Source organism: Simochromis diagramma, unplaced genomic scaffold, assembly GCF_900408965.1.
Source record: "Simochromis diagramma unplaced genomic scaffold, fSimDia1.1 OVJJ01000247.1, whole genome shotgun sequence".
NCBI classification, from domain to species: Eukaryota; Metazoa; Chordata; class Actinopteri; order Cichliformes; family Cichlidae; genus Simochromis; species Simochromis diagramma.
This window is the reverse complement of record NW_024386949.1, coordinates 1,514,656-1,538,698: the sequence shown is the minus strand read 5'-3', so window position 1 is coordinate 1,538,698 and position 24,043 is coordinate 1,514,656. Positions and strand designations below refer to the sequence as shown.

Genomic DNA, 24,043 nt, shown 5'->3' with positions numbered 1-24,043 from the left:
TTTTAAGTGAGAAAACGTTTTATTGACAGACGCTACAGGACAAAACGCGAACAGAACTGTTTGATAATCTGAGAACTGTCGACACTCGTGAGACACTGGCTCGCTCATCATGCTGCTGTCAACTTTTTTTAAATGCATCCTTTATTTTTACCCTTCTAGGAAACTTTTCTCTTAACTTCCTTAGACTTTACAGCTGATATTTAGCTAAGAAGCCAAGTGCACAATTTGGCATTCCTTTATTCTTTCCTTGCTGTGAGGGGCAGCCAATCAGAAGAATGTAAGAGGAACTAAAACGACCCGGTTGAGACAGAGGATGACTCGACATACATTAACAATGTATCGAGTCCAGAGCACACACTGTAGAGCCACTTTTTAATCTTTTGAACTCATAGATTTGCACCAAATTCAGATGGATGTTCTTGTCAGTTCATAAGTCATTTTACTATACTGGACCTTAGTTTAAGATTTGTCGTTATCTCATAGGGAATAAAGAACTTTTTTTTTTTTAAGTGCCTGTTATTTTTCTTTAAAACAGCAACAATGTTTAGGAAATTATGAGAAAATTTTCCAAGGAATAATCCATAAATCACAACAGGATTTTGGAAAATTGACGTCACTTTGTTTAAATTCAGGACAAATTAGATTTGAACTCTGGTTTCTTGATCGTCACGATGTGGCGTTTGCAAACTGCCCCGCGTATTGACTTGATGGATTTCTGTTTCAGAGGGAAAAAAAGCTGTTTGTGTAAGAAAGAAAGGCGGCGTCACCAGCGGCGAGTAAACACAGACACCGAGGGTGGAAAACCTAATTTCTCCTCATAGTTCTCCGAATCGATGTCGGCATCGGCTCCAAGCTGCGTCTCTCACAAGTTCAGACGCCAAAGTTTCAGAGCGCTTTAGGTAACGAGACAGAGGAAGTTAACAGCATGTAGGCAGACTTCAGACTAATCATTCAGTTTAACAGCATTAGATTAGTTATTTCTAATTATGAGAAACTGTTAGCTGGGTTAATGAGCTGTTTGGCTCCAATTTTTTACAAAAACACATCACAGCACTACTTTTTTTTTTTTTTTTTTAAAGGTATATCAAATCACCACTTATGTGCTTACAGATTCAAATTTGACAGATTTTTTTTTTTTTTAAGGGGATAAAATATAATATTACATCGCCATGAGATTATAATGTGAAATACTGCATAAGGAATCTTAGTGAGATTCAAGTTTTACCTTATAAAATGCATTTCATGTAAACTTTCCCTGAGCTTTTAATCTGCTTGCATATTTCAACAATGAGGATTTCTATTCAAAAGTTCTGAAGTGGAAAAAAGTGACCCTGCGAGGTCCGAGTGACAACTCCAACCCTAAATATAACCAATCAGAATATGTATAATTTGTTCTTATTTCAACTATATTTAGACTGAATTCAGTTTTAATAAAATAAATTGCAATCAGAAACAAAATAACTGAATCACAACCAAAACATTTCTTCCAAAAATGTGAAGTTTTTAGGGTTTGATTACAGCGATCGACTGGGAGACAGACGTGAGAAGCACTTATATCAACAGTGTTCATGTCACGAGGGATGGATGCAGAGGTGAAATGATTCCTGCTGAGCTTCGACAGCACAAACCTTACAAACAGCATCACATCTGGGTTTAATCGCCTAAGAAACAAACGCTGCTTTGTTGACGTGATGCCATTTGCTTTATAATTTCATGCCCAAGTTAGATCAGTTTCCCAGTTTGACTTTCACCGTGAAACACAGCACGTGTAACAGTGTGGGAAGGAAAACAAAGAAAATTACTGCCGCTGCGGAATTAAAGCTATTAACGACCGGCGTTCTCGAAACGTGCACGTCGTTAGAAACGGCAAATTTAAGCAGTTAAAGTTGTACAAAGCAGCGGGATTTAATCATTTGCATAGCTGATGGCTGACAAAGTTTGCATCATATGCACATCAGAACAAAACTACATATTCTACCTCAAACAAACACAAATGCTGGTTGATCAATCAGTTCACATGAAAAGAAAAGAACCGACAAAAAAGAAAATCGAGCCACCTTAGCTTATTAGCTTATTTCTAACTCAAACTCAAAGATGTGGAGGTTTGTGAGCCCCTCTGACTGTAAGAAGACGCACGACTGAAAGTTCCCCCTTAAGTTTTTATCAGTTCTGAGGAGATGCAGATTGCAGACGGAGCTGCTCTGCGTCTCGCGCTGCAGTGGAAACGTATTAATCATCTTTCACAGCCTCCAAACATCCTCAGATCCCATCTTCTCTCAGTTTTAAACTAACTGCAAGCTGACTAACTCGAGGGCTATTTTACGCCAAATGATTAAAGAAATAAACTGTGATTTAAAAAAAATTCACAGCAATCCTGTTAATAATCTAATTCTTTGATTTAAATAGAAATTTATGTTTCACTTGCGTGAATTCTTTCAAACGATAGGCAGCTCATTTAAATCATTTCTTTAATGAGACTTTAATGGGAAAAGCTTCCAGTTAAAAAGGCTGCGCTGAATGAAATGCATAATAAAGTCATTGACTAATTACTATGCTTTTTTTTTTTTTTTTTTTTTTTTCCTGGCAGAGCAGGTCTGCCTCCAACAAAGCTTTAAAGCCGAATCTGCTAAATAAAGGGGGATTTAGGGTGTTTATTGTGCTAAATTCACAGTTTAGGAACAAAGGGTAGTGCGAAGTTACTCCCAGCACCTCTCAGAAATCTGTTTCTCGTGGAAAAATGAACCTCAGACAGAATAATCGGGAGAAAAGACGCTGACATTTTTAGGCTTTCAGGTCCAAGTTGCAGTCATCCTCCCGAGTACACCCTGGGAAGAAAAGGGAAAGTCATAATTAATCCTCAGTAAACAGACAATGATGCCGCGTCTGCTGTAGAGAGAAACCAGACTTGTGCGTTAAGTTTTAGCTACAATCACGAAACAATTTTCTGATTCAGTTTGTTTGACGTTTTCTGAAAAAGCAGCGCTGAGGCTGCAGTGGAGTTCTGAAATGAAAAAATAAAAGCACATGCTTTTTTAATCACAGGTGAGATGACCCATGAACACGGCCTCTGAAGAGCCTGTGAAGGCACGAGCAACGCTTCATTTCACATAGAAAATCCTGAACGGTGACTCGGAGACGGCCGTATAGGAGTTAAGCTGAACCTCTGAAAGCAGCGTTTTAAATTCACAAATTAGTTTCAATAAAGTTAAAGTGGAAAGCTCGAGCAGCTACTCACCCAAATTTAAATCAGTTTGTCTTCTTCTTGGAAGATTTTTTCTTTTTCTGGAATAAGAAAAAATAATAATATTGCTTAACTGCTTCTCCATGCAAATTATTTGGAGAGGAAACTGAGTTTACTTTAAAATGCCTCACAGCCAGATGAGTGCCAACACTTCTTCACAGATCTATAAAACAACTTAAGCAAAGACCGAAGATTTCTTTTTCTTGTCTCTTCAAACTGTCAGTCAGTCTCATTAACGAGGGGAAACGTAAACGGCGGCGTACTATAACTCTGAATATTTTAAAAGGAAGGATGAGAGTTTCTTACCCCAGAAGCAGCTGGAGGAGTGTGTGTGTCTGCAGCAGGCTCGACCTCTAGTTTCTCCTGTAGTCTGCTCTTCTCTGTGAATATCAGCACATTATGAAGTCATTTAAAGGAACTGCTGCACTTTGTGGTAGTGTGGTGTGTGGAACCCCTGCACGGTCATTTTTTTCACCTCTCTGGAGCATCGTCTTGCAATAGTTTGCCCCTATCCACAGGCAGAGGTGTACTTAAGATAAACTGGAGAAAGCCAAAAGACATCTGGGCCACGGTCATTGTTTACAGGTGGAAATATATGCTTTTAGCTCTCCACATGGGCCTTTTGTCTGCAACAAAAACCTCCTTGAATGCAACTGGTCACTAGAACTCTGATTACAAAGAGAAACCAGAACTAAAAGTCTTGTCTCTTCCCCTTCTGTATATGAATACACCAGTTTCTCTTCAGAGGTTATAAATATGATTCAATATCATGTAACAGACTACAGTGAGAGAGAGTGTACTCTCAGCTGTGCCTGCAACAGCACAAATGTGCAGCTCTGAGCCGAGAGAGAAAACTACAGCAGCTACGTCTTTGTTTTAGACGGTGTGTGAACCGAGGGGCGACATTAATGCACGATTTGTTACTAATAAGGATTATTTTGAACCTTGAATCTACTCATGTAGAATCCAGCAACAAAAATGTGAGGTGATGGCCCCACAGTGGAAGATTACAGAGGGTAGCAGGTTGTCCTTCTCAGACATTAATGCATCAAAAACTAAAGACATGGTGATATCGCTCCATCTCTCCTGTGGTGAGGTTGTTGAGTTCGTGTAGCCTTGCACTGTGACTGTTAACAAGCTGACCTTTGAACTTCAGGTGGATGCGCTGTAGAGCTTTTCTCTGTCGGTAAGCACATCAGCCCGTTTACTTTGATAGGAAGCTTTGTGCATTTTATGTAGACAGCGTCTTTATGATAATGCTTTATTACAGTTTTATGGAGTCTGTCCTGACATGTCCTTTTCTCAGCCTGTGCAGGTCACTGAACCTCAAAAACCAAAAACAGGCTGTGAGATATAGTTAAAGTCTAAAGAACTGCACACTGTTGTGACGTAGTGTCCTGAAAAACTATGCACATTCTTACTGTTTGCACAAGGCTAAATAGCAGCTAGGTGTTGCTAATAAAATTGACTTAACTGATCAAAAGCAGTCGGTCTGGAGCATTCGGGAGTATCAACGCAATGCCACAATGTTCCCATGAGTGAACATATCCCAGCAAGTTACTTATAAGTTCCATCGGTGCAATGCTCAGAGAAACTGCAAGAGCTACAGCTCAGACGCTACGGGCCTCAGTTAGCATGTTAAAATTGATGACAGAAAGCCTCTTCACTCTAAAGAGAACATGGCAGCACGGCTTAGGTCTGCAGCGCTGCATCTGCATAAATCGCATGACTCCTGGAATAATGTCCTTTGGATAGAAAAGACCGACCATCATGTGTAACACCACGTAACACACAAACGCCTCATACCAGCTGTCAGTTACGGTGATGATTTATCACAGGATCTGAGCTCCTTGCACCTTCATTTGACTGAGTATACCAAAGTGTATACCAACAATGTGAGAGACTGATAAAGTCAACAGAAGACAATTACTTCAAGTTATTGCTGCTAAAGGTGGATCTACAAGCATCGTGTTTATCCCAGCAGTGCTGTAACTATGGTTCAGTTCATATCTCACAGTCTGGGTCATGGTTTCTTCTTCCTCCAGTATGACGGCGAACAATAATACTCTGATGTGTAACCTGTTACCGCAGCAGTCTTTAAACATTATAGCTTTCACCACACTGGTTGCAGATGGTCGATAATACCGCAGGACGATATTGCAGATGTTTGTGTCAAGACTTCATGAACTGTCACACCCTTAATATAGCGCAACATGAATGCTAACTTAGTAAGAAGAAAGTCTTACTTGTTTTCTTAGCAGGTACATCTTGGCTCACATTTTCGGCAGCTTCCTCGCATTTAACCGCCTTCTTTTTCTTTTTCTTCTTCCCTCCGTTTGAAAGCGCCGACGTATCGGCATCATCAAGAATCGCAGCACTCTGGTCATCTGCCACACCGCTCTGATCCTCAGCCTGCAGCTCCCTCTTCTTCTCCTTCTTTGCCTTGGGAGGTTGGTTTTCCTTTGACGAATTTTCTTCTAGGTCAGCATGTTTTTGCATCTTTTTCTTCTTCTTTGGAGTTTCGTCCTCCCGAATGGGCTCAACTTTGGGTCTTTTGCTTGACTTTGGGTGAAACACTTCCTCTGTTTCTTCTTGTATGTGTTTCTGTCTGAAAAATGGAAGTAATCCTTTAACTTTTACTGTGATTTTGTAAGAACCTTCTGCACATACTCTTTGTAAGAAGTATTACTGGTAGCACGAACCTCTACAGCATCAAAATTCTGCAAGGTGACATTGAAACAATGATAGCAGCGCCAAGTTCTACAATCGTTTGGCTTCGCTTTTGTTTCACTTTTAATTTTATGAAGAAATATGCCAAAGATAAGCAGAAACTACTCACTTCTTCCTTCTCACATGGTTCTGATCTGCAGATAACTTGTTGCTCTTCATCAACCTCATCGCCATCTTCTCCTTCTTATGAAGTTTTAATCTCCTCTTCAGGCTGAGCTTCTTCCTGAGACGCTTTTTCTTCTTGGCCGAAGAGTCCAAAGAAGACTTTCCCTCTGCAGGAGCAGGCCAAAAAGAAAATAAAATGCACAATTAAAGTTATCTAAAAATCACACTAGATTTATCACCACTAATGATTAAGAGTAAAGGCCACATGAAATACAAGTCCATGTCTTATTACAGGGAACTTTCAGGAAAGGCTTTTCCTCTCTCTCTCTCTACCTGTGGCTTCCATTTTCTCCTCTGTGCCATCACTGCCCCCTGCTGGTTGTTCTTCAGATTGCACCGCCTCGTTCTCCTGACCTCCTTCCTTTCTCCTCTTTTTCTTCTTCTTCTTTTTCTCCTCCGTTGTCTCTGCCAGACTCACAGGATTCTCAGCCTTCTCCTCTACTGCTCTTCCTGCCTCACGCTCCTCCTCTTCCACATCTTTAGCCTTCTTCTTCTTCTTCTTTTTAATTTTGTTTTCAGTGACAGTGTGAGTTTCCTCTTCCTTCTCTTCCTCTTCGTCTCTTTCCCTTTTCCTCTTCTTAGCCTTCTTTTTCTTGTCTGGTGGAGCTACCTGAGACGCCTCAACCTCATCCTCCTGATCTCCGCCATCCTCTGTCACCTCCTCTTCTTGTCTCTTTTTGTCTCTCTTTTTCTTTTTGGCAGATTTCCTAGGAAGAGGAGTGTCACTGAGTGGATCTGGGGTAGATGCATCAGTGCTGCTGGGTGTGTCCGTGATCGATGCGTCTGCTGCTGACGTCTCAAAATCCTGTTTGCTCTTCCTTTTCTTTTTCCTGGGAGTGCTGCGGTCTTTACAGGACTCGGCAGTCTCCTCAGGGGACAGCTGGCCGGTCTCTCGCTCAGCTGCTTCGTCGTCTTTGACTGTGATGTTGATGATGATGGAGGCCTCTGGGTCCGATCGCTCTTCTGAAACCAACGTGACTTTGATACCAGTTGGAGTGGCTGAGAGGTCACTGTGGATCCCGGTGTCCATGGGGATTTTCAACATCTCCGTGTCTCCCTCCAGCTCCGAGGAAAGATCTGCGACCTCTGACGTCTGAGTGCAGAGATACATACAGGAATTAAAACATGCTGCATATACACAAAGTCATTACAGATAGTGCAAATGTACTCATTATTATTCCCCATCTGCTTCTGGCAAAGACTTATCTTCACCGTAAATAGTTAAGTAGTTGTATCACCTCAGATTTCTTTGTCTCCTCCACGTCATCCTCCTCCTCCTCCTCTTTTGGATTTTGAGATTCACCGTCAGGGTCTGAAAAATATTATAAAATGCCTACATTAGATTACATTTGTAGTCTTTTATACCTGATCAGAGCTTTAAGATTTAAGTACATGACGTGAGACTCAATAAAATCATCTTTTTAAAATCAGTCGACAGTCTATTACAGTGGCAACTCTGGGAAAAACAGCAAGAGACATGAGTCATAAGGCAGTTTTTTTTTGTTTGGTCATAAAAGAAAAGAAAAATAAGATAACGAGACATTTTAAATTGCCCTGATGGGATCTCAGGCTGGGTTCTGTCTGATGTATTGAGGATTAAAGTGGAGAGCAGAGCACACACTACGACATGTTTGTGATATATCTAACACTTTTATTTGACGAGCATCTCCAGGTGTATTTTTTTCTTGATAGCAGCATCAGAACACTCTCCCCCCACAGGAATCCAACTCTGAAGCCTTTCTGCAGCAGATGTTTGGACTTGTCATAGCAGGAAGTTCAGGTCGATAATAATATTATTAACAAAAGGCACCTTTCCAGGAATTTGTGCAGTTCAGTTAGTAAAATCCAGAACTGCCTCCGTGTTTGACAGGTCAGAATGCGAAAAACCTTCGTTTCTATTCAAACGTCATCTATCATTTTCAAATTTTTGGGTGAAAGATGCGATTGTTTTCCAGATGATTGCAACTCTCAGAGTAGTCATAACTCCGGCTTGCTTAACAAGCTGTGACAAGCTTTACAAACTCCTCTGAGAAGTTACACAAGTGAGTGGCGTCGAAAAACAACTGCTGTTTCTCCGGCTTTGGCAGAAATCTGTCAAACTCTTTTACAAGTTTTGGCACTGAATCCAGCTGCCTCGGCGTAAAAATATTCAAACTTTGTCTAAAACTTCTGTGCTTAAACAGCCGGAGATGACGTGCTGTCAATAAAAGGAAAAATGAAAAGACAGAATGCCTTTTTTCTCCCTTGTAAATAAATGGAAAAAAGCAAATCCAGAGTACAGCGACGAAGCTGTGCTTTGTTGGAAACCGCTCCAACAACAACTCCCTTTTTGGAACTGCTTTTTAATATCAGTGAATAACTTTTAGGTCAGTTCGTCCAAATCAGCAGCCATTAAATGAAAAGAGAGTCGAGCCTCACAGCTGTACGCCTCCACCACAACAAGTCGAGATAAATCCAACATCTATCTCCCCTTCTGTTCCCGAGGTGTGTCGTCACATCACCACAAGAAACGTGTTGAGAGGCGGCTGGATTCTCACTAGATTTGCAAGCTCACAACAACCTGGTGTGCTTCATGCTAGACGAACCACAGTTGATTTAATCAAATGAGTGTCCTGCGAGGAAATGGCGAACACCAAGGTCACAGCTACAGATGGGCTTCAGGTGTGACAATATTTAGTTTTTTCCCAGGTTAATTAAACTTTTGGGGAAAAAAGAAAACTGCTCAGCAAAGCAACAGGTTGAAATGTGTCTTTCTTCTTGAAGCTACGAAATATGAGTTTTTAGACCGTTTAGTCTTCTTCAGTTGAGAACGGCTGGTCTTTTCGTTTGCCTTTTCTTGAGCTCTTCATGCATCACAGTTTTCAGATCCTTCAGCGTGTAGCTGAATGAAAAACTGAAGACCTCGTGCCCATATGTTAGGAAGTGCATCCTACTTAACCTCAACTCTTTGTCATTGTGGCACAACAGCTTACGAAACGAGCATCGAGCTGCCTGAGCTCACGCTCCAAGTGAGAAGTAATGTTATACTTTTTTTCTCTATTGTTGACTTATGACGAAAAAGATGTCCAAGTAATCATAAATACTTATTCAATTCAACTTTATTTATATAGCACCAAATCACAACAACAGCCGCCTCAAGGCCCTTTATATTGTAAGGTAGACCCTACAATAATACATACAGAGAAAACCCAACAATCATATGACCCCCTAATCAGCAAGCATTTTGGCGACAGTGGGAAGGAAAACCTCCCTTTTAACAGGAAGAAACCTCCAGCAGAACCAGGCTCAGGGAGGGGCGGAGCATACAACAATAATATTCACATATAAAGATAAGAAGCTATAAAGATGAACCAATTTTAGAGATTACATGAATGTGTGTAATATTCTTATAATCAATCATTTAATTATGTCGGTCATGAGCACGTGCATCTTCTCTTTGTCTTATGTAATCGTATATACGGAAAGATGAATGTGTGGGTCCTCATAACTACGAATTTAGTGATAAGTTTAAATCAACCAATCAGGAGAAACATTCTGATTACAGATACAACCCTACGACAAATCTCACTTTCTTTCTTAAATCAACCTTGCAGTGATTTTCATGCCTGAGCAGAAATGTGAAATTTTGAAACTCTTGTAACTGTGGAAACAAACCTGGACGGCAGATGTTATCAGACTGATTTTCATAATACTTAAAAGAAACCTGCTGCAGAGGCAGCCGCACTGAAGCCTCGGTTTCTTAACAACAGCTTGTGACTCTTGTCAGAGCAGCGAGAAAGAGACGGAAAAGATGCCATCCATTTAGGGGGAAAAGAACAAACCGGTAATTAAAAATCTATTGGCTGTTAATACCTGCAGAGGGCGGGGCTTGACCGTCTCCTAGCTGGTCACTGGTTTCCAGAGCTGTCAGGTCAGAGGTGGTGGGTTCAACCAGGATGGGCATCTGCAAGAGGTCAACAGAGGTCTTTCAGCACCAGACGTGACGAGTCAAGTTTTTACAGATTTAGTTCTTAGTTTAACTGAATTGTTTAAATACTTTGTAATTGTAGTGGAAATATCAAAATATGCAGGCACTTCAGGGATGCATAATAAAAGCAATCACAGGTTCTGCACTCGTATCAATTAATATATGAATATGAAGCAGTACTGCACCTCTCCTGCTGTGGCTTCTTCACCTTCTGGAGACTCTGCTTCGCTGACTTCCTGAGTGGGAACATCTGTCTGCTGTGACGCCGAAGCTTCTTCTATGTCTTCTGAGGTGTTTGTGGTTGCTTCCTGGAGAAAAACAGAGCAGAAAGATCAATTTAATCCTACAAGAAAACAAAGGCGAATTAATACAGCTCATTTTTGTCAATAAAAGCTAAAATTGCACTCGAAGCCACAGTTAAGTCTTGGAAACATGGCTGCATCACTAAAGAGAAGTCAGATGGATAATGGTTTAAACACTTCCAGCCTGGAGGCGCTGGTGCCAGCGCCGGCCAGTATCTGCTTTACAACTCAGCCGGCACCATTTTCTGAAGGTTGCCAAGCATGGCGGCATTCGCTGAAGAGGACAGCTGGGACTGCTGGGACAAAACTGAATGCAGTTTCTTTTGTGTGTTGCTTTTCTCGTGCACCAAATCAGATACCAGTGCAGGTGATAATCTTTAGTTTTAGGTCTATGTTGATGTGTGCATGCGGGCAATAATAACAACAAGAGGACTGATATTTGTTTCCCAAGTTGCATTTCTGCCGATTTATTGTTTTTCCAGATGCTCTGGATTTCGTGGAAGATGACAATTAAATTTAGATTTTTTTTTTAACTAAAAAAATAGTCTAAGACTTGATATAAACTAAGCATCTATGGATATGAGCATAAGAGGAACAAGCATAATGATCTTTGATGCATAGCACACCAGCATGCTGCACTAGTCTGTAAACAGAGCCAGATGTTTACAACAGTTTGGGCGACAATTAATTAATATTTGGCTGATCAGGGTTTTTGTTTACAGCTTTTTGATTGCTCATGTCCGATTTATTATTACTGGCGCTTCCATCTTTCCACATGTGAGCAATAAATCTTGCAAATACAACGCTACTTAACTGATCAAATAACATGAATTATTCATTGCTGGCTTTTAACAGTCCTGTTTTGACACTTGGAGAGATGAATGTTGCAGAATTATTATTATTATGGTAAAAAGGTGGCACCACAAATTATCATCTTTATGCAAAAAAAAAAAAAAAAAAAAAATCATACATTTAATTTCTGTATGTTTTTTATTTGATCTTTTTCTTGTTGAAAACTGGCACCAAATTGCTTGTTTAAACAATGTAAATGCCAATTAAATCTGACGTTTCTGTTTCTGTTGGAGCTTCAGATGATTTAAACATGAATACAGAGTTTTAAAGTGCACCGACTTGTTGCACTAATTAAGAGCAACATCTAATACGGTGACATTTAATCGCAATCTTTTACGTTCCAGTAAAGTCCTAAAAGAAAAATCACAATTCAGCAAAGAAAGGCTGCCTGCAGTGTTGACTACTGGAAGCGTAACAACACAAACAGTCCACTGCAAAATAAGTTTCAGCTGTGCAGAGGTGAGCTGAGGAGAAAGAGGCTCTGCTGAGCCAGGAATCAACAGCTACTCCCATTTTTTTATGAGTGTGGTTTAAGGTGATTAACATTTCTGCTCATTGCAGAGCGATCCAGTGCGCCAGGAGGAAAATTAAACAGCACACTAGGCCTTTAAAGACATCAAGGTAGAGCGAGTGATGCATATGTGCTCAAGTGTCAGTCGCATGAAAAAGTTTTGCGAGATATGATGAGATGAAAAGAAAAATAAACATCTGACACAAAAGTTTAAAATGAAATTGATGACCTAACCTGCTTCAGATCGTCACTGTCCCTCTTGATGCTCCACTTTAAGGTCACCGCCTGAGACTGAGGCCTCGGCTGGATCGGGGGCCTGCGATTGGTCCTCAGCCTGATCAGGTAACACCAGGCTGTTGTTACCCTGGCTGGGTGCAGTTATTTCCTCAGCGTCTGAAGAGGCAGAGCTCAGGCTTTCTGCTTCATTGGACGCCTCAGCACACACTTTAGTTGGAGCCGACTGGAAAATATGTACAGGCAGTTAGAAGAACTTGCATCCTGCTGTTTACTCAGAATATCTGCTAGTTTCAGGAAGACAAATCCAAGACACTCGAGGATCTTTTTACTGCTCTGTATACCCCATTTATTGGAGACTATATTTCACTGCAAATGAGGTGCTATGCTGAGAACAGTGTACAGGCTTTTTACGTTTGGGGGAAACAATGCAACAGAGCAATTTCAAATACTCGCACACAGACTTTAAACTTGTTGTGTCAAATATATTTGGACTATATAGATAGAGACACCCTGTGTTTACGTCCCCTAGCATGCACAACAACAAACCCAGACATGCCTGAGAGCGATAGCTGCATGTGCCAGCCTCCAATGATATTTAGTACATAAAAAGGGAGCTACTTCAACAACCCCCAACAAACCACACTCCTCTGCAAAGTATGCAAGACAATTGTTGCCACTAAATATGGAAAAAAAACCAAACTTGTTTCACCACTTTAAGCAAAAAGACACCATCAAGTCCAAGCAGGCCAAGAAGGCACGTGAGGAGGAGATGCTAGCATCTCTTTATATGCAATCCAAAAGTAAAAATATGACTCCACTGAGTGTCGCTGGAGCACTTGCTAGCTCCGCTCCACATCACAGGAAGTCCATTTTAATCCACAGAGAGCAGATTTAATTCAACCAGCTGGCGAAAACTACAACTAAAAGAAACTAGAAATTCTGCTGAGTAGAAACATCTTTGCCGTTAAGAATGTGATGTTGTTGTTGTTGTACAGCAAAAAGAAAGCCGCAGTGCTTTTACCATTAGACACAAAGTAATCAGGGTTTCCAGCAGCTGTCGACAGAAACCACAACGAATAGTTCGCACAGAAACGAGCACGCACACAATTTGTCTCTGAAGATTACCGTTGTCACACGCACACAATTCTGTGTCCACACGGCATTATCTGCTGCATCACTGGGCCAACACAAAAGAACAGACAAGACACACACACACACACACACACAGCAGTAATAACAACAGAGGAAACTAATACAGGACAGATGAGACGAGTGGAAATGTGTCCGTGTGTTTCACAAGCGTATAACAACACTGCAGCTACTGTCCATCTATCAGCACATTATTACAGTGGCTGGACAACAGCTATGTGTGTTCATGATGGCACTGCTTTCTTCCTCCTGTAACAACGCTCAGCACTCGATACTTACTCGAACGCTTTTTACTTTTTGCTTTTAACTTTAATGAAAACCTTTAAAACATAAACCCCAAGTAAAAATATTCCTACATTAACCCTTTAAGACCTACCATAGAACCAAGTGCGCCAGAGCTTATATTAGATTTTTACATGGTGTGGAGCCATTTTTGGGAGCATTTCAAGTTGCTATACATCAATACAACCATTATAGCCCAAGTTTTAATAATATGTCTGCATTAAGTGCATAGTAATTACATAAATTGCAAAAAAGTGCAATAAACTACAAAAAAATTGAAAATCGTTTTTGTTTTTTTAACATATATTTCTAGTTAGAGAAATTTAAGAGGCTTATCCCTCAAAACTGTAAATACAAAAAAGTTGCACAAAATAGTTTCCCACCACAGGAAATTTATTTTAAGTGTCTTCATAGTTTTATTTTTGAAATACACCAATTTTTATATACTGCAGGAAAAACGAAAATAAATCTTATAATGCAAATTTGCAAAAAAGAACTGCATATGCATCAAAATAAACTATTTCCAGGAGTGCAATATGAGTCCTAAACATCCCAGAAACGACACAGAAAGTCATAAAGTCAAAGATAACTTTTAAAAACACCAGTATAGGCTCATAAAGCCCTGATGGTAAAAAACTACGTTTTCGCAAATGACATCACTTCCGGTTTCGGGCAGGTCATGGCGGACATGCGACAGTTCGTGCTGATGGACGAAGGAAGTGTTACAAACAGCCGATCGGATCGGCAAAGCGTGTTTCTGGAATATTGTGTTTTTGTTCCTGCAAGCGCTTTTTATGCAATTTTTGCAAAGCCATATGTGGAAGGAAACCGTGACCGAGGACAAGCTGATGGCATAAGATGTAAGTACAACTCCTCCGGTTTCATATGCAAAAAAAATTATTGCGCTAGTTTACGTGGTTGCAGAGCTACCGGGATTTAAAAATAGTTATGCAAAATGGAGCGTGCCCGCTCCGACCGGCTTTAAAGGGTTAATGATCATTAACACGTCGCACCTTTATCTTTCCCTGCTCGTAGTTATTTCAAGAGTTGCTTTATGAGATAAGACTTAAATAACTCGTGTTCACTTCATGCTTAATCGTACAAATTTAGAGATTCATCTTTAATTAGATAAGGTCTGCTGGAGATTCCTCGCCTACTTTAATTAGTTTTAAGATGCTAATATTTGAAAATATGATTGTTATGTTCAGGGCATAGCTTATTTCAGATTATAAATGTACTGTTTGGGTGTCAGAATGTCAATATTAAAATATAAAAGCTAATCTGCAGCTGTTTACGCAGCTCTTTGGTGACAGAGAGAAGGATTATTAGCAGACGTGCTGCAAAACTTTGCATAGGACCAACCACAACCATGCCTTCCTGCAGCTGCTGTTGTTGAGAAACCTCTTTTGAATTTAAGAAAACACATTTTTAAAGCTTAAGTCACGCCAGGAAATAAACTGTTAGCATCTTAGCTGGGAAAAATGATTCTCCTTCTTATCTTGTTATTTCTCCTGTGATTTTAATACCATTTGAAGGCTACGGGATATTTTCTGGTTTTCTCGGCGCACGTGTTCATCAACACATCCTAAATACCAAACATTTACGCTCAACATTCAGTTTGTCCTTATTGGCTCTCCCATATGAAGCACACATTAGCACTGACACAACAGGGCTACGCTAACTGAAAGGATTCTGTCTCCTCACTTTGAGAAAAAGGGGGCAAAGCTAGCACAGAAAAACTCAAACCCATTTTTCATGATATGTGAGATGTTCACCTCTTGCTCTGTTTTTGTTTCTTCCTCCTTTATCTTTTCTTCTTCCACTTCACTGTCAGAGGAGCCGGCGCTCTCGCTGTCAGAGTTTGTTGCTTGGGATTTATTATCAGCAGCCAGCAGCTGCTCACAGACACTCTCAGAGATGCTCTCTGCCTTCAGAGGCTCAACAACATCAGGCCCGGGCTCTGAAAGAGAAAATCAAATATATTTTAGACTGGCTTCATAGTCACCGGTGCCAAGATTTGTAAAAGAAATAAACACAGAGTGAAAAAAAAGGATAACTTATACAATGCAAAGTTCAACTCAGTGTATGTAGCTCCAATTTCACAACAACAGTTGCCCTAAAGAGCTTTACATTGTAAGGTAAGGACCCTACAATATTAGAGATAACAGCCCAACAATCAGATGATCCTGTATGAACAAGTTACGAGACGTAACCCAGCAGCATGACTGAGGCACGTGTCAGGGTCAACCGATCTAGTAGTTACATTCCCTAAAAAGTCCAGGTGATGTGGAGAAGTAACAAAAAGTGTCCAGTTTGAACAAAGAAGGCAAGAATCTAACAATAAACTTTATCAAAAAGGGAAGTTTGAAGACTGATCTTAAAAGTAGAGAAACGTCTCCTACACTGTGAGCTAGCTGCGCAGGAGAGGAGCTTCTGACCATTTACAGCAGTGAGGTTAGTCACAAACACTCGACACACATTACTCCAGTCCTGGCAGAATTACACTGGCTTCCCATTTGCTACAGGCCATAATTTTACCGTTTTAGCTCCAGCGTTGTGGAACAAACTTCAGCTTGCTGTTAAATTAGCTTTAATTTAGCATTAGATAAATAAACAAAAACATATTTTTACAGAGAGGCTTTTGTTTGTTTTACGTTTTCATTTCTTGCATCTTCCAAAGATAAACTAATGAATCAGCTGTATGACTGACAGGTTGCTAAAATAATTAATTGCCAAGTTGTTGCTCTATGTATCTATAAATCATCAGAAAAAATAAAAATGGAAATCATCATTCTCCAGAAATCGAGATCCACAAGATTTAAACAAGCATTAATTAGAAAATGTTTGACATTTAATTAATTAAATTCATTTCAGCTACAGATGTGCACATATTAGTGGCTTTATTTTGTCCTAACTACTGCAATCAAACATAAAATTTACCGAGTGGAGGGTTGGAAGCCACATCATCTCCTCCTGTGACACTGGAGAGCCTGGTGTCTGCAGCCTCTGCTTTGATGCTTTTCTTTGAGTAACTGGACTCTTGTGTCTCCTGTTTGGCATGCTGGGCTAGGGAGTACAGTCTGTAACACACACACACAAATGAATTACATTTCTCTTACTGGCTATGCTTATACATGAGGTAAAGCACCAACTGATGAGCTGAAAAACGCAGTCAATGCAAATCTCGATTCCTCCAGCGACCACTTGAGGCTGACTCTAAAAGTGAGTCTCAGACTCACAGATTCCCGAGTTAAATTGTCCAACTTCAGGCATGAATTTAACACGTTTACATGCTAGTATGAGAAGTATTTTTGGCCTCATGTATGTTTTCTCCCTTTATCATAATTGTACACAGGGCTAATCTTTATTATAAATCATTTAAATGGAATTTGCTGATGCTTAAAGTTATGGCTGCGGCCTCTTTAATTAGCAGATTTACAAACACAGATTGCTTAAGTTGATAGCAGCGTGCCAAGTTTCAGCCCAGAAAGTCTGAAATGAACTCTGGACCATTTTAGTGTTTAGAGCATTTTGGAACAGTTACATGGCTAATAATTTAACTTTTTTCTCCAGTTTCCAAACTGTTATAACATAACATACATCTGTATATCTCTAGTAAAGTAGCAAAACTAGTAAAGCGCTATACAAATACAGGCCATTTACCATTTACATCCGGTTTCACCAACACCAAAATGGCGAGCCTTAGTGTTCCAACACTCACTAATACGTGATGCTGCAGTGGCAACATCCATCTTTTTGTAAGCAGTCGGGCTCAAAACATCTCAAACTGGTTTCTTGAACACGAGTTCACTGTACTCAGATGGCCTCCACAGGCACCAGATCTGAATCTGAGAGAGCGCCTTTGGGATGTGGCGGGAGACTCAAGCCACGGATAAATCTGCAGGAACTGTGTGATGCTATCCTATCAACATGGAAAATCTCCGAGGAATGTTTCCAGCACATTTTTCAATCTATGTCACAAAGAATTAAGGCAGCTCTCAAAGCAGAAAAGGAGTCTAACCCAGTACTGGGAAGGTGTGCCTAAATGGTCGTGAACGTAAACAAGCATTCGACTTGATTTAGCTATGCTTGGAAGCAAATAGCTAGCACAGCTATAGACTACACTGTTCTGTTTACATGTCTTTACTCTTTATCAGTGCAGTGAAGTAATTCAATTCTGTGTCTTTCTCCCACAGTGCATCCTTTTCTCACTTTTTTCTACCTTAACCCCCAACTAGCTGCCCGTCCCTGAGCCTGGTTCTGCCGGAGGGTTCTTCCTGTTCAAAGGGAGTTTTTCCTTCCCACGGTTGCCAAGTGCTTGCTTACAAAGTGTCGGCTAACTTTGGAGAGGTTAAGTGTATTCTTACCTACATTATAAAGCACATTGAAGCAACAGGTGTTGTAAATTGACGCTATATAAATAATATTTAATTGAATTCACCATCTTTTAAAAAAAAAAAACATTTCTGTGAATCTCAGAAGCCTAAGAACTACAGGTTTTTGATCATTTGCATCGTGGCATTAATTAGAATAGGGCTAAGTACCATTATGAGTACTTATCCCTAATGAGCAGCTGTTTGAAAACAGTGTTTTTCTGATAATCAGAGGTGCCTTATATTCGGCACATAATTATGTATTTTCATTGACTTCTGCAGATTTCTGTTATTTTAGTGTTAGATTCACTTCGGCAAATGAGCTGATGTCATTGATTTAGCCATTTATCTGATGCCCATTTAATCCTCATTAGGGAGGCAGGGATTTGAAGGTGATCCCAGAATGCACTGGGCACAAGGCCAGGAAATCACTCACACAAACCGTACCAGTCGCATCCTGCTCACACAGACAGTGTGGAGTCTACAAATCACCTAAGCTGAGTGTGTCTCTGAATCGCATTACCTGCCGAGCTGTGACTCCAAAAAAAGCAGGAAGTCATAAAATGTGGAGATAAAGAAAAACAGAGGATGATGAGAAAAAGCCACTATTTATGCACTTCATTGGGCTTAATCTCATTTTAGACCATTAAATGATTGTTTTAAGGTTCTTTGGGAGCCAAAGAGCCCCATCCTGTTTTCAGCTACGGACATTTTTAATCTACACATGCTCACCTGTACAGTTTGCTGTACACAGTCAGTTTTCACAGGATTTGCAGCACATATAACAATTACAGCACAAAGAATGTGACGTGTTAAATTTTACAATTTTCTTATAATTACTTTCTTTTTGGTAACTTGTGGCATTATATATTTATGTATACAAGTGTGTAACTGGGTGTGACTTACTTCATCCAGCCTGTGTAGATATCATGTAGGGTGGAGGAGCTCTCCACTGGTGTCTCCACCTACAACAGAACACACAACAGCCTGAGAAATACTGTGCATCTAAAACTTGCTCAGTACTGACTCTTCAAGAGTGTTTTCAAAATACAATTTCTCCTTTTCACTGATACCCTGAATGTTCTGTCTCTGCTTCAGATAAACTTCCTGTGCGTCCCATAACTACATAGACAAAAGAAGAAAGGAAAAAAAACACAGATAGCAAAGGGAAATAGCAAATTTCCTGTGCTGCAGGAATGCTGCCACAAGCTTCCAGATGTGAATTCATGTAAAATATGCCAAAGAAGAGAGTATGATGAATACACAATGTTCACATAGAGGAGTGAAGGACACTCGTAAGTAAATTCTAATAAGACTGCTGCTGTAACTTCATTCAGACTGTTGTATTATGTCCTTTCCAGCTCTCGTTTTATGTTTGAACTCCACGACAGTATAATATTCCTTATTTTTATGTTTTGATGGAGCCCACAGCTCATCCAGTGTCTGAAAAACCCTTCCCCCCTCTTTTTAATGGTTAGGAACCAGCCTATCCAGGGTTTACCCTGCCTCTGGCATTGTAACAGCTGGGACAGGCTCCAGCTACCGCGACACAACGCTGGATAAGTGGTTAGTAAAATGAAAGAAAAGATAAATGATATCTTATAATGAACTTCAGCAGACCGCTCAGTTAATTCACTCTCCCTTTAAGCCAACTTTCTTCAGATTGGCCGTCCCTGTAAACAGAAGGTCTGAACTGCAGGTGGGCGGGGTTTATGTACTTGCATTCAGACCTGTGAAGCCAAAATAGAAAAGAACTGTTGCAAACAGAGAACCCTTGTGATTCTCTGTACCTGTACCGACTCTGATCTCACTTTTTACATTTTCTTTTATCATGTTAAATATGAGCACCCGCCACTGTAAGTACGAGCAACTTTTGACAATGACATTTTTATCTCATAAGCTCTGCAGGAAAAGCTTACATCACACCTAAGCGCATGTTTCCTAACAGACAGACTTAGGAAGAATAAGGCAATATTATTTTTTAGATTTCCCCTGTTAAAAAAGAAAATACCAGAAAAGTTTATTTTACAGTGTCTGGTTGCATCATAAGATGTCATCGGCACAGCTACTGGATAATCAATAGCTGCAGTGATTATGTGCAACAGTCCAAATACCCCAAATTCTAAAAACGAGTGAATTACAGCGAAATATAGAGAAAAGCATCCAGGTCTCGTATTTGAAAAATATGTAAGTAGAAGTTCATCTCAGCTGACTATTTAATTTAAAAAAAGCTGCCGATTATTTTTAAATTGATGAAATAATCAATTAATCAACTTATCACAGCAGCTCCAGGAGCTTTAGATAAAAAGGTCAACTGTTATCACTAAACACTATGAAAAGGTGATGAGGTTTTGAATGGGGTGACAGCGTGCAGCAATAGGCCGCAGGAGCAGAGCTGCTTTGTGCAGCTCCTGTAACATAATGTTCTTTTCCTCCAGAAGGCCTGAACAAGGAGCCACACGCTTTGTCGCGCACACACAGACTGAAGTGCATCTTACCGACAGCCACACTGAAGCAAACACACATCACATTTATATTTAAGTTGTTATATAACAAGCAAGATGCGCATGTCAGCTGATGAAGTCACATAAAAAAATAGTCTTTTTACTCACATTTAACTAACGTGTGCGAGCTAGAACCCAGTCTACCGACTGCACGCTAAATATTAGACTGTAAATTCAAGCCAAACTTCTTACCTGGGTAACGTGCTTCTCCAGCACCTGGGCAGCTTTCTGGTAGCCGTTCACCTTCAGGTGCTGGTAGATTAGAAACAGCAGCACGTCGTCCTCCTCTGAGGCCATGCTGTCCGACGGGACCGACTGGCAAACCGTGAAAAAGTGCAAATAATATTGACGGGTTATTTACACTTCAGTACATGCTCGCTATTCGGCGTGCGCACATGTGCGCTGACGACGCCCCCCTCGAAAGGCAGCATGGGAAATTGTGTCTTTGGAAGACAACGACGCATAATTTGAAATTTACCAGTTTTATTAAAGAAAAATGTAACCAAAACATTAAAACAAAGCTTAATTCTTTTTTTATTCTTTCTCAACGCAGCCTGAACTCTGTTGGGAAAGCTTTCTTGTCATTTCTCTACACTCTTCTTGAAAGACATTCAAAGCTCTTCTTTAGATTTTGGCTGTCTGCTGTTTTATTCTCTGTCAAGATGATTCCATCATGATTCCAGTAATGTTGTGGTCTGGACTCGGGGGGTCTGTGTGTTTGGGATCATTGTTATGCTGAAAAATGAATCATCCCCCACAGTCTGTTACAGATGGCTGACCTCCTCCATACATATTGACAATTATTTGAAACAACATATTCAAATTTGGTTTCGAAAGATCTGTTGCCACTGATTTTCAGTCCAGTTCTTGTATAATCTGGCATACTTCAGCCCTTTCTCCTTGTTTCCCTTCCTTAGGATTGGCTTCTTGACAGCCACCTTTCCACTGAGACTTATTCTGAAGTTTCAGCAAACAGTATATAAATAAACTGAAGGGCTAAAGCATCTCTCAGCTCTGGTGTCAGTTCTTTAATGGTTTTTGTTCTCTTTCTTAAGAACATGATTTTCAGACACTGTACTGTGCCACTTCTACTTTTGTCCTCCACCTGTCCAGTTTCCTGCTTTTTTACGGACACACTGACAGGTTTTCAGCTACTAGCTCTTTGTTAATCACCATTTTTGTTGGAGCAAAAATGCTGTTTTATACCAGTCACACTGTTTTGTAGAGTTAGCTCAGGAAAGCTGCTGGCAACAAAGTGCTTAAAGATATCATTTAAAATTGGTTGTTTGCTAGATTAAGTCTTTTATGTGCTTTGATTATGGAGCTTTTTCAAGGTGGAACAATTGAAAGATCAGTATTTAGTGTCTTTACAAAGAAACAAACAAAAACATTCATCTAAAAATGGTACAAGGACTGGAGTAAAAATGAATGAAAAACATTGAAAAATCTCCAGAAAGCCTGGAAAGCTACTGCTCAAGACCACTTGTAAAAGATCTTGTTAAAAAAATTACAAGTGTGGCTCCTTGGAAGCAAAATATAAAGAAATAAAATGAGTGATTCAAGACTTCTGCACAGTACTGTATATATAGTGGTACAGTGGTGGATACTGATATTAAAAATTGGGAAACTTTTTATTTTATTTAGTTTTTATTCTTAAATAAAATTTCAAAAAAGGTAAAATAAAATAATAATAGTAATTAATAACAATAAAATATAAATTTTAAAAAGGGGGATACTGATCCCTGTGAGACAATAACAGGCTTCAAACTTGTTTTAGATATTTTTTCTACTCTTGGCTCTGTATGATGTCACAGAGGGCACATCCCTAATAAATGTGACTTATTCAAAACTACAGTAATACAGTCCAAGAAGAATAAAAGTTTGAAGCTGTAAATGAGCAGAATACAGCTGACAGGAAAAGGTCCTCAGTTAACGCTGAGCTGTTTAATTAGACAGAAAGGTTTCCACTCATCCATCTGCTATTATTTGTTCGATACGAAGGTTATTATCATATAAATAAAGTAATGCAGCATTTTACATTTTTAACAAAAAGGAACAAATTTAAAGATAATTGGTAACATTTAATTAATAGACTAATGAAATCCCTAACACACTATTTAAAATGTTTTTACAAATAAATACATGGATGCTGATTTTGCTCAAGAAATCAAAATACAAAGTGAGTCAAAATCAGAATTTAAAATCCATAAACGTGACTAGTATTAGCTTTTCAGTCAGCTGAATAAAAACTGCAATATGTTTTTAGAGTCTGGAAGTGGAATTTCATTAATAATCCTGACCCAACACATTTCTTTGTCAATAAATGGACTGCTTATAGCAGGTGTGTGAAACATAAGGCCCTGGGACCATGAACTGGCCAGGGGAAGACTCCAATCTGGCCCACTGTACATGAACTTTGAATTTTTAACTGTTTCTTGACAAGTTTTAAAGCTTTTCCTACTGATAATGACCTCCCCCATGAACATACATACTACACCAAAGTAATTAAGTTATTTTATTACTTTACACATTTACTTCTTACATGTGGACAGATTTCTTTAATTTACTACAGCAGCATTTCTTTATCAAGTAGAAAACATGAAATGCACAGTTGCAATTGTGCTTCTTTTTCTTATATTTAAAATTTTTTATTGATTAAATGTAAGTTTCTGTAAAGAAACAGCAAGAGGAGTTTCACTGTGCTGACCCACTTAAGATCAAAGGGGCTGTGGACGTCAGAGAAAGTCAATATTTTAGCTTAGCTCAATGTTGGCTTGACTATTTGTTTACTATGATACAGCGTCTATTTTAAAAAATAAAAGTCAACACTGACTTAATGAAAATAATAAAAATGATGACAATTTCTATGACGTTTCATTTAACTTCTCACATTTTTTAATATCAGAAATGGACTTCAATAGCTGCAATGGATAAATTCCATTATAGGCACATTATAATCTCCATGACTTCCCAGGGTGTTGATATTGTTTTATTAGGAACATTAGGGACAGAAATTCTGTGGCTTACTGGGTGAGCAACTGAGGGAGCAGCAACAATGTCTGGTAGTATTCCTGCATGTACTGCTCACTGCCAGTGAATCAGGCCTTAATAAATCACGCACAGCCTCTTTCAACGCTGTGTTTGTTGGAAACCTGGCACAGGACGCAGCACAGGCAGAGGGACCTACTGTAGTCGGGACTATTTGGACAGAGACAGAAAAAACAGTATCATTTAAAGAGGGATTTCAGAAAGGCTCCTTCCACCAAGATAAAAGAGTCTCACTAGATTTTGCTAAGATATTCTGAATAACCAGTCAGTCATCCATCCGTGGACAAAAGTGGCACAGCTTGGAGAAACATGATTTCTCTTTTAACTTTCAAAATAAATTAAGGGGCCAAATGAAACAGCTCCATGTCTTGAGTAACACAGCCTCTGTGGCGCCCTTGTTTTGTGCTTATTGTCTCTATGAGTGTAAAGTCTAATATCTAAAGACATCACAGCAAAACACATGAACAACCTTCTCTACAAAACTTTGCCAGGTTTGAATTTAAATCAAACAAACGTCTCAGTTATATAATAAAGTAACTGAGTGTTTTAAATGAAAACCGTTTCCAAATGTGACAATCCAAAGCTGGAAACAAAGATTAAAACGAGCAACTCAGCACTATGAAGACCTCATACTGATGACATGTGTTCTTGTTTTGTAAGACCCACAATGTAGGTACATTTA

General features: G+C 39.6%; 2 protein-coding genes across 2 annotated transcripts; both read right to left on the bottom strand.

Annotated features, from left to right (window-relative positions):
- LOC120737672 (DNA ligase 1-like) lies at positions 1-10,668 on the bottom strand. Its single transcript, XM_040038505.1, has 10 exons — positions 10,645-10,668; positions 10,289-10,411; positions 9,989-10,079; positions 7,375-7,448; positions 6,410-7,229; positions 6,081-6,243; positions 5,488-5,849; positions 3,548-3,621; positions 3,236-3,282; positions 1-2,825 (listed from the first exon to the last, which is right to left on the bottom strand). The coding sequence occupies exons 1-9, from the start codon at positions 10,666-10,668 to the stop codon at positions 3,247-3,249; spliced, it is 1,767 nt and encodes a 588-aa protein (XP_039894439.1). The 3' UTR covers positions 1-2,825; positions 3,236-3,246.
- Positions 10,300-20,728, bottom strand: LOC120737671. The gene is made up of 6 exons (XM_040038504.1): positions 20,506-20,728; positions 18,716-18,774; positions 16,377-16,516; positions 15,212-15,396; positions 12,003-12,228; positions 10,300-10,411 (listed from the first exon to the last, which is right to left on the bottom strand). The coding sequence occupies exons 1-5, from the start codon at positions 20,608-20,610 to the stop codon at positions 12,016-12,018; spliced, it is 702 nt and encodes a 233-aa protein (XP_039894438.1). The 5' UTR covers positions 20,611-20,728; the 3' UTR covers positions 10,300-10,411; positions 12,003-12,015.
- Between the last annotated feature and the right edge of the window lie 3,315 nt (positions 20,729-24,043).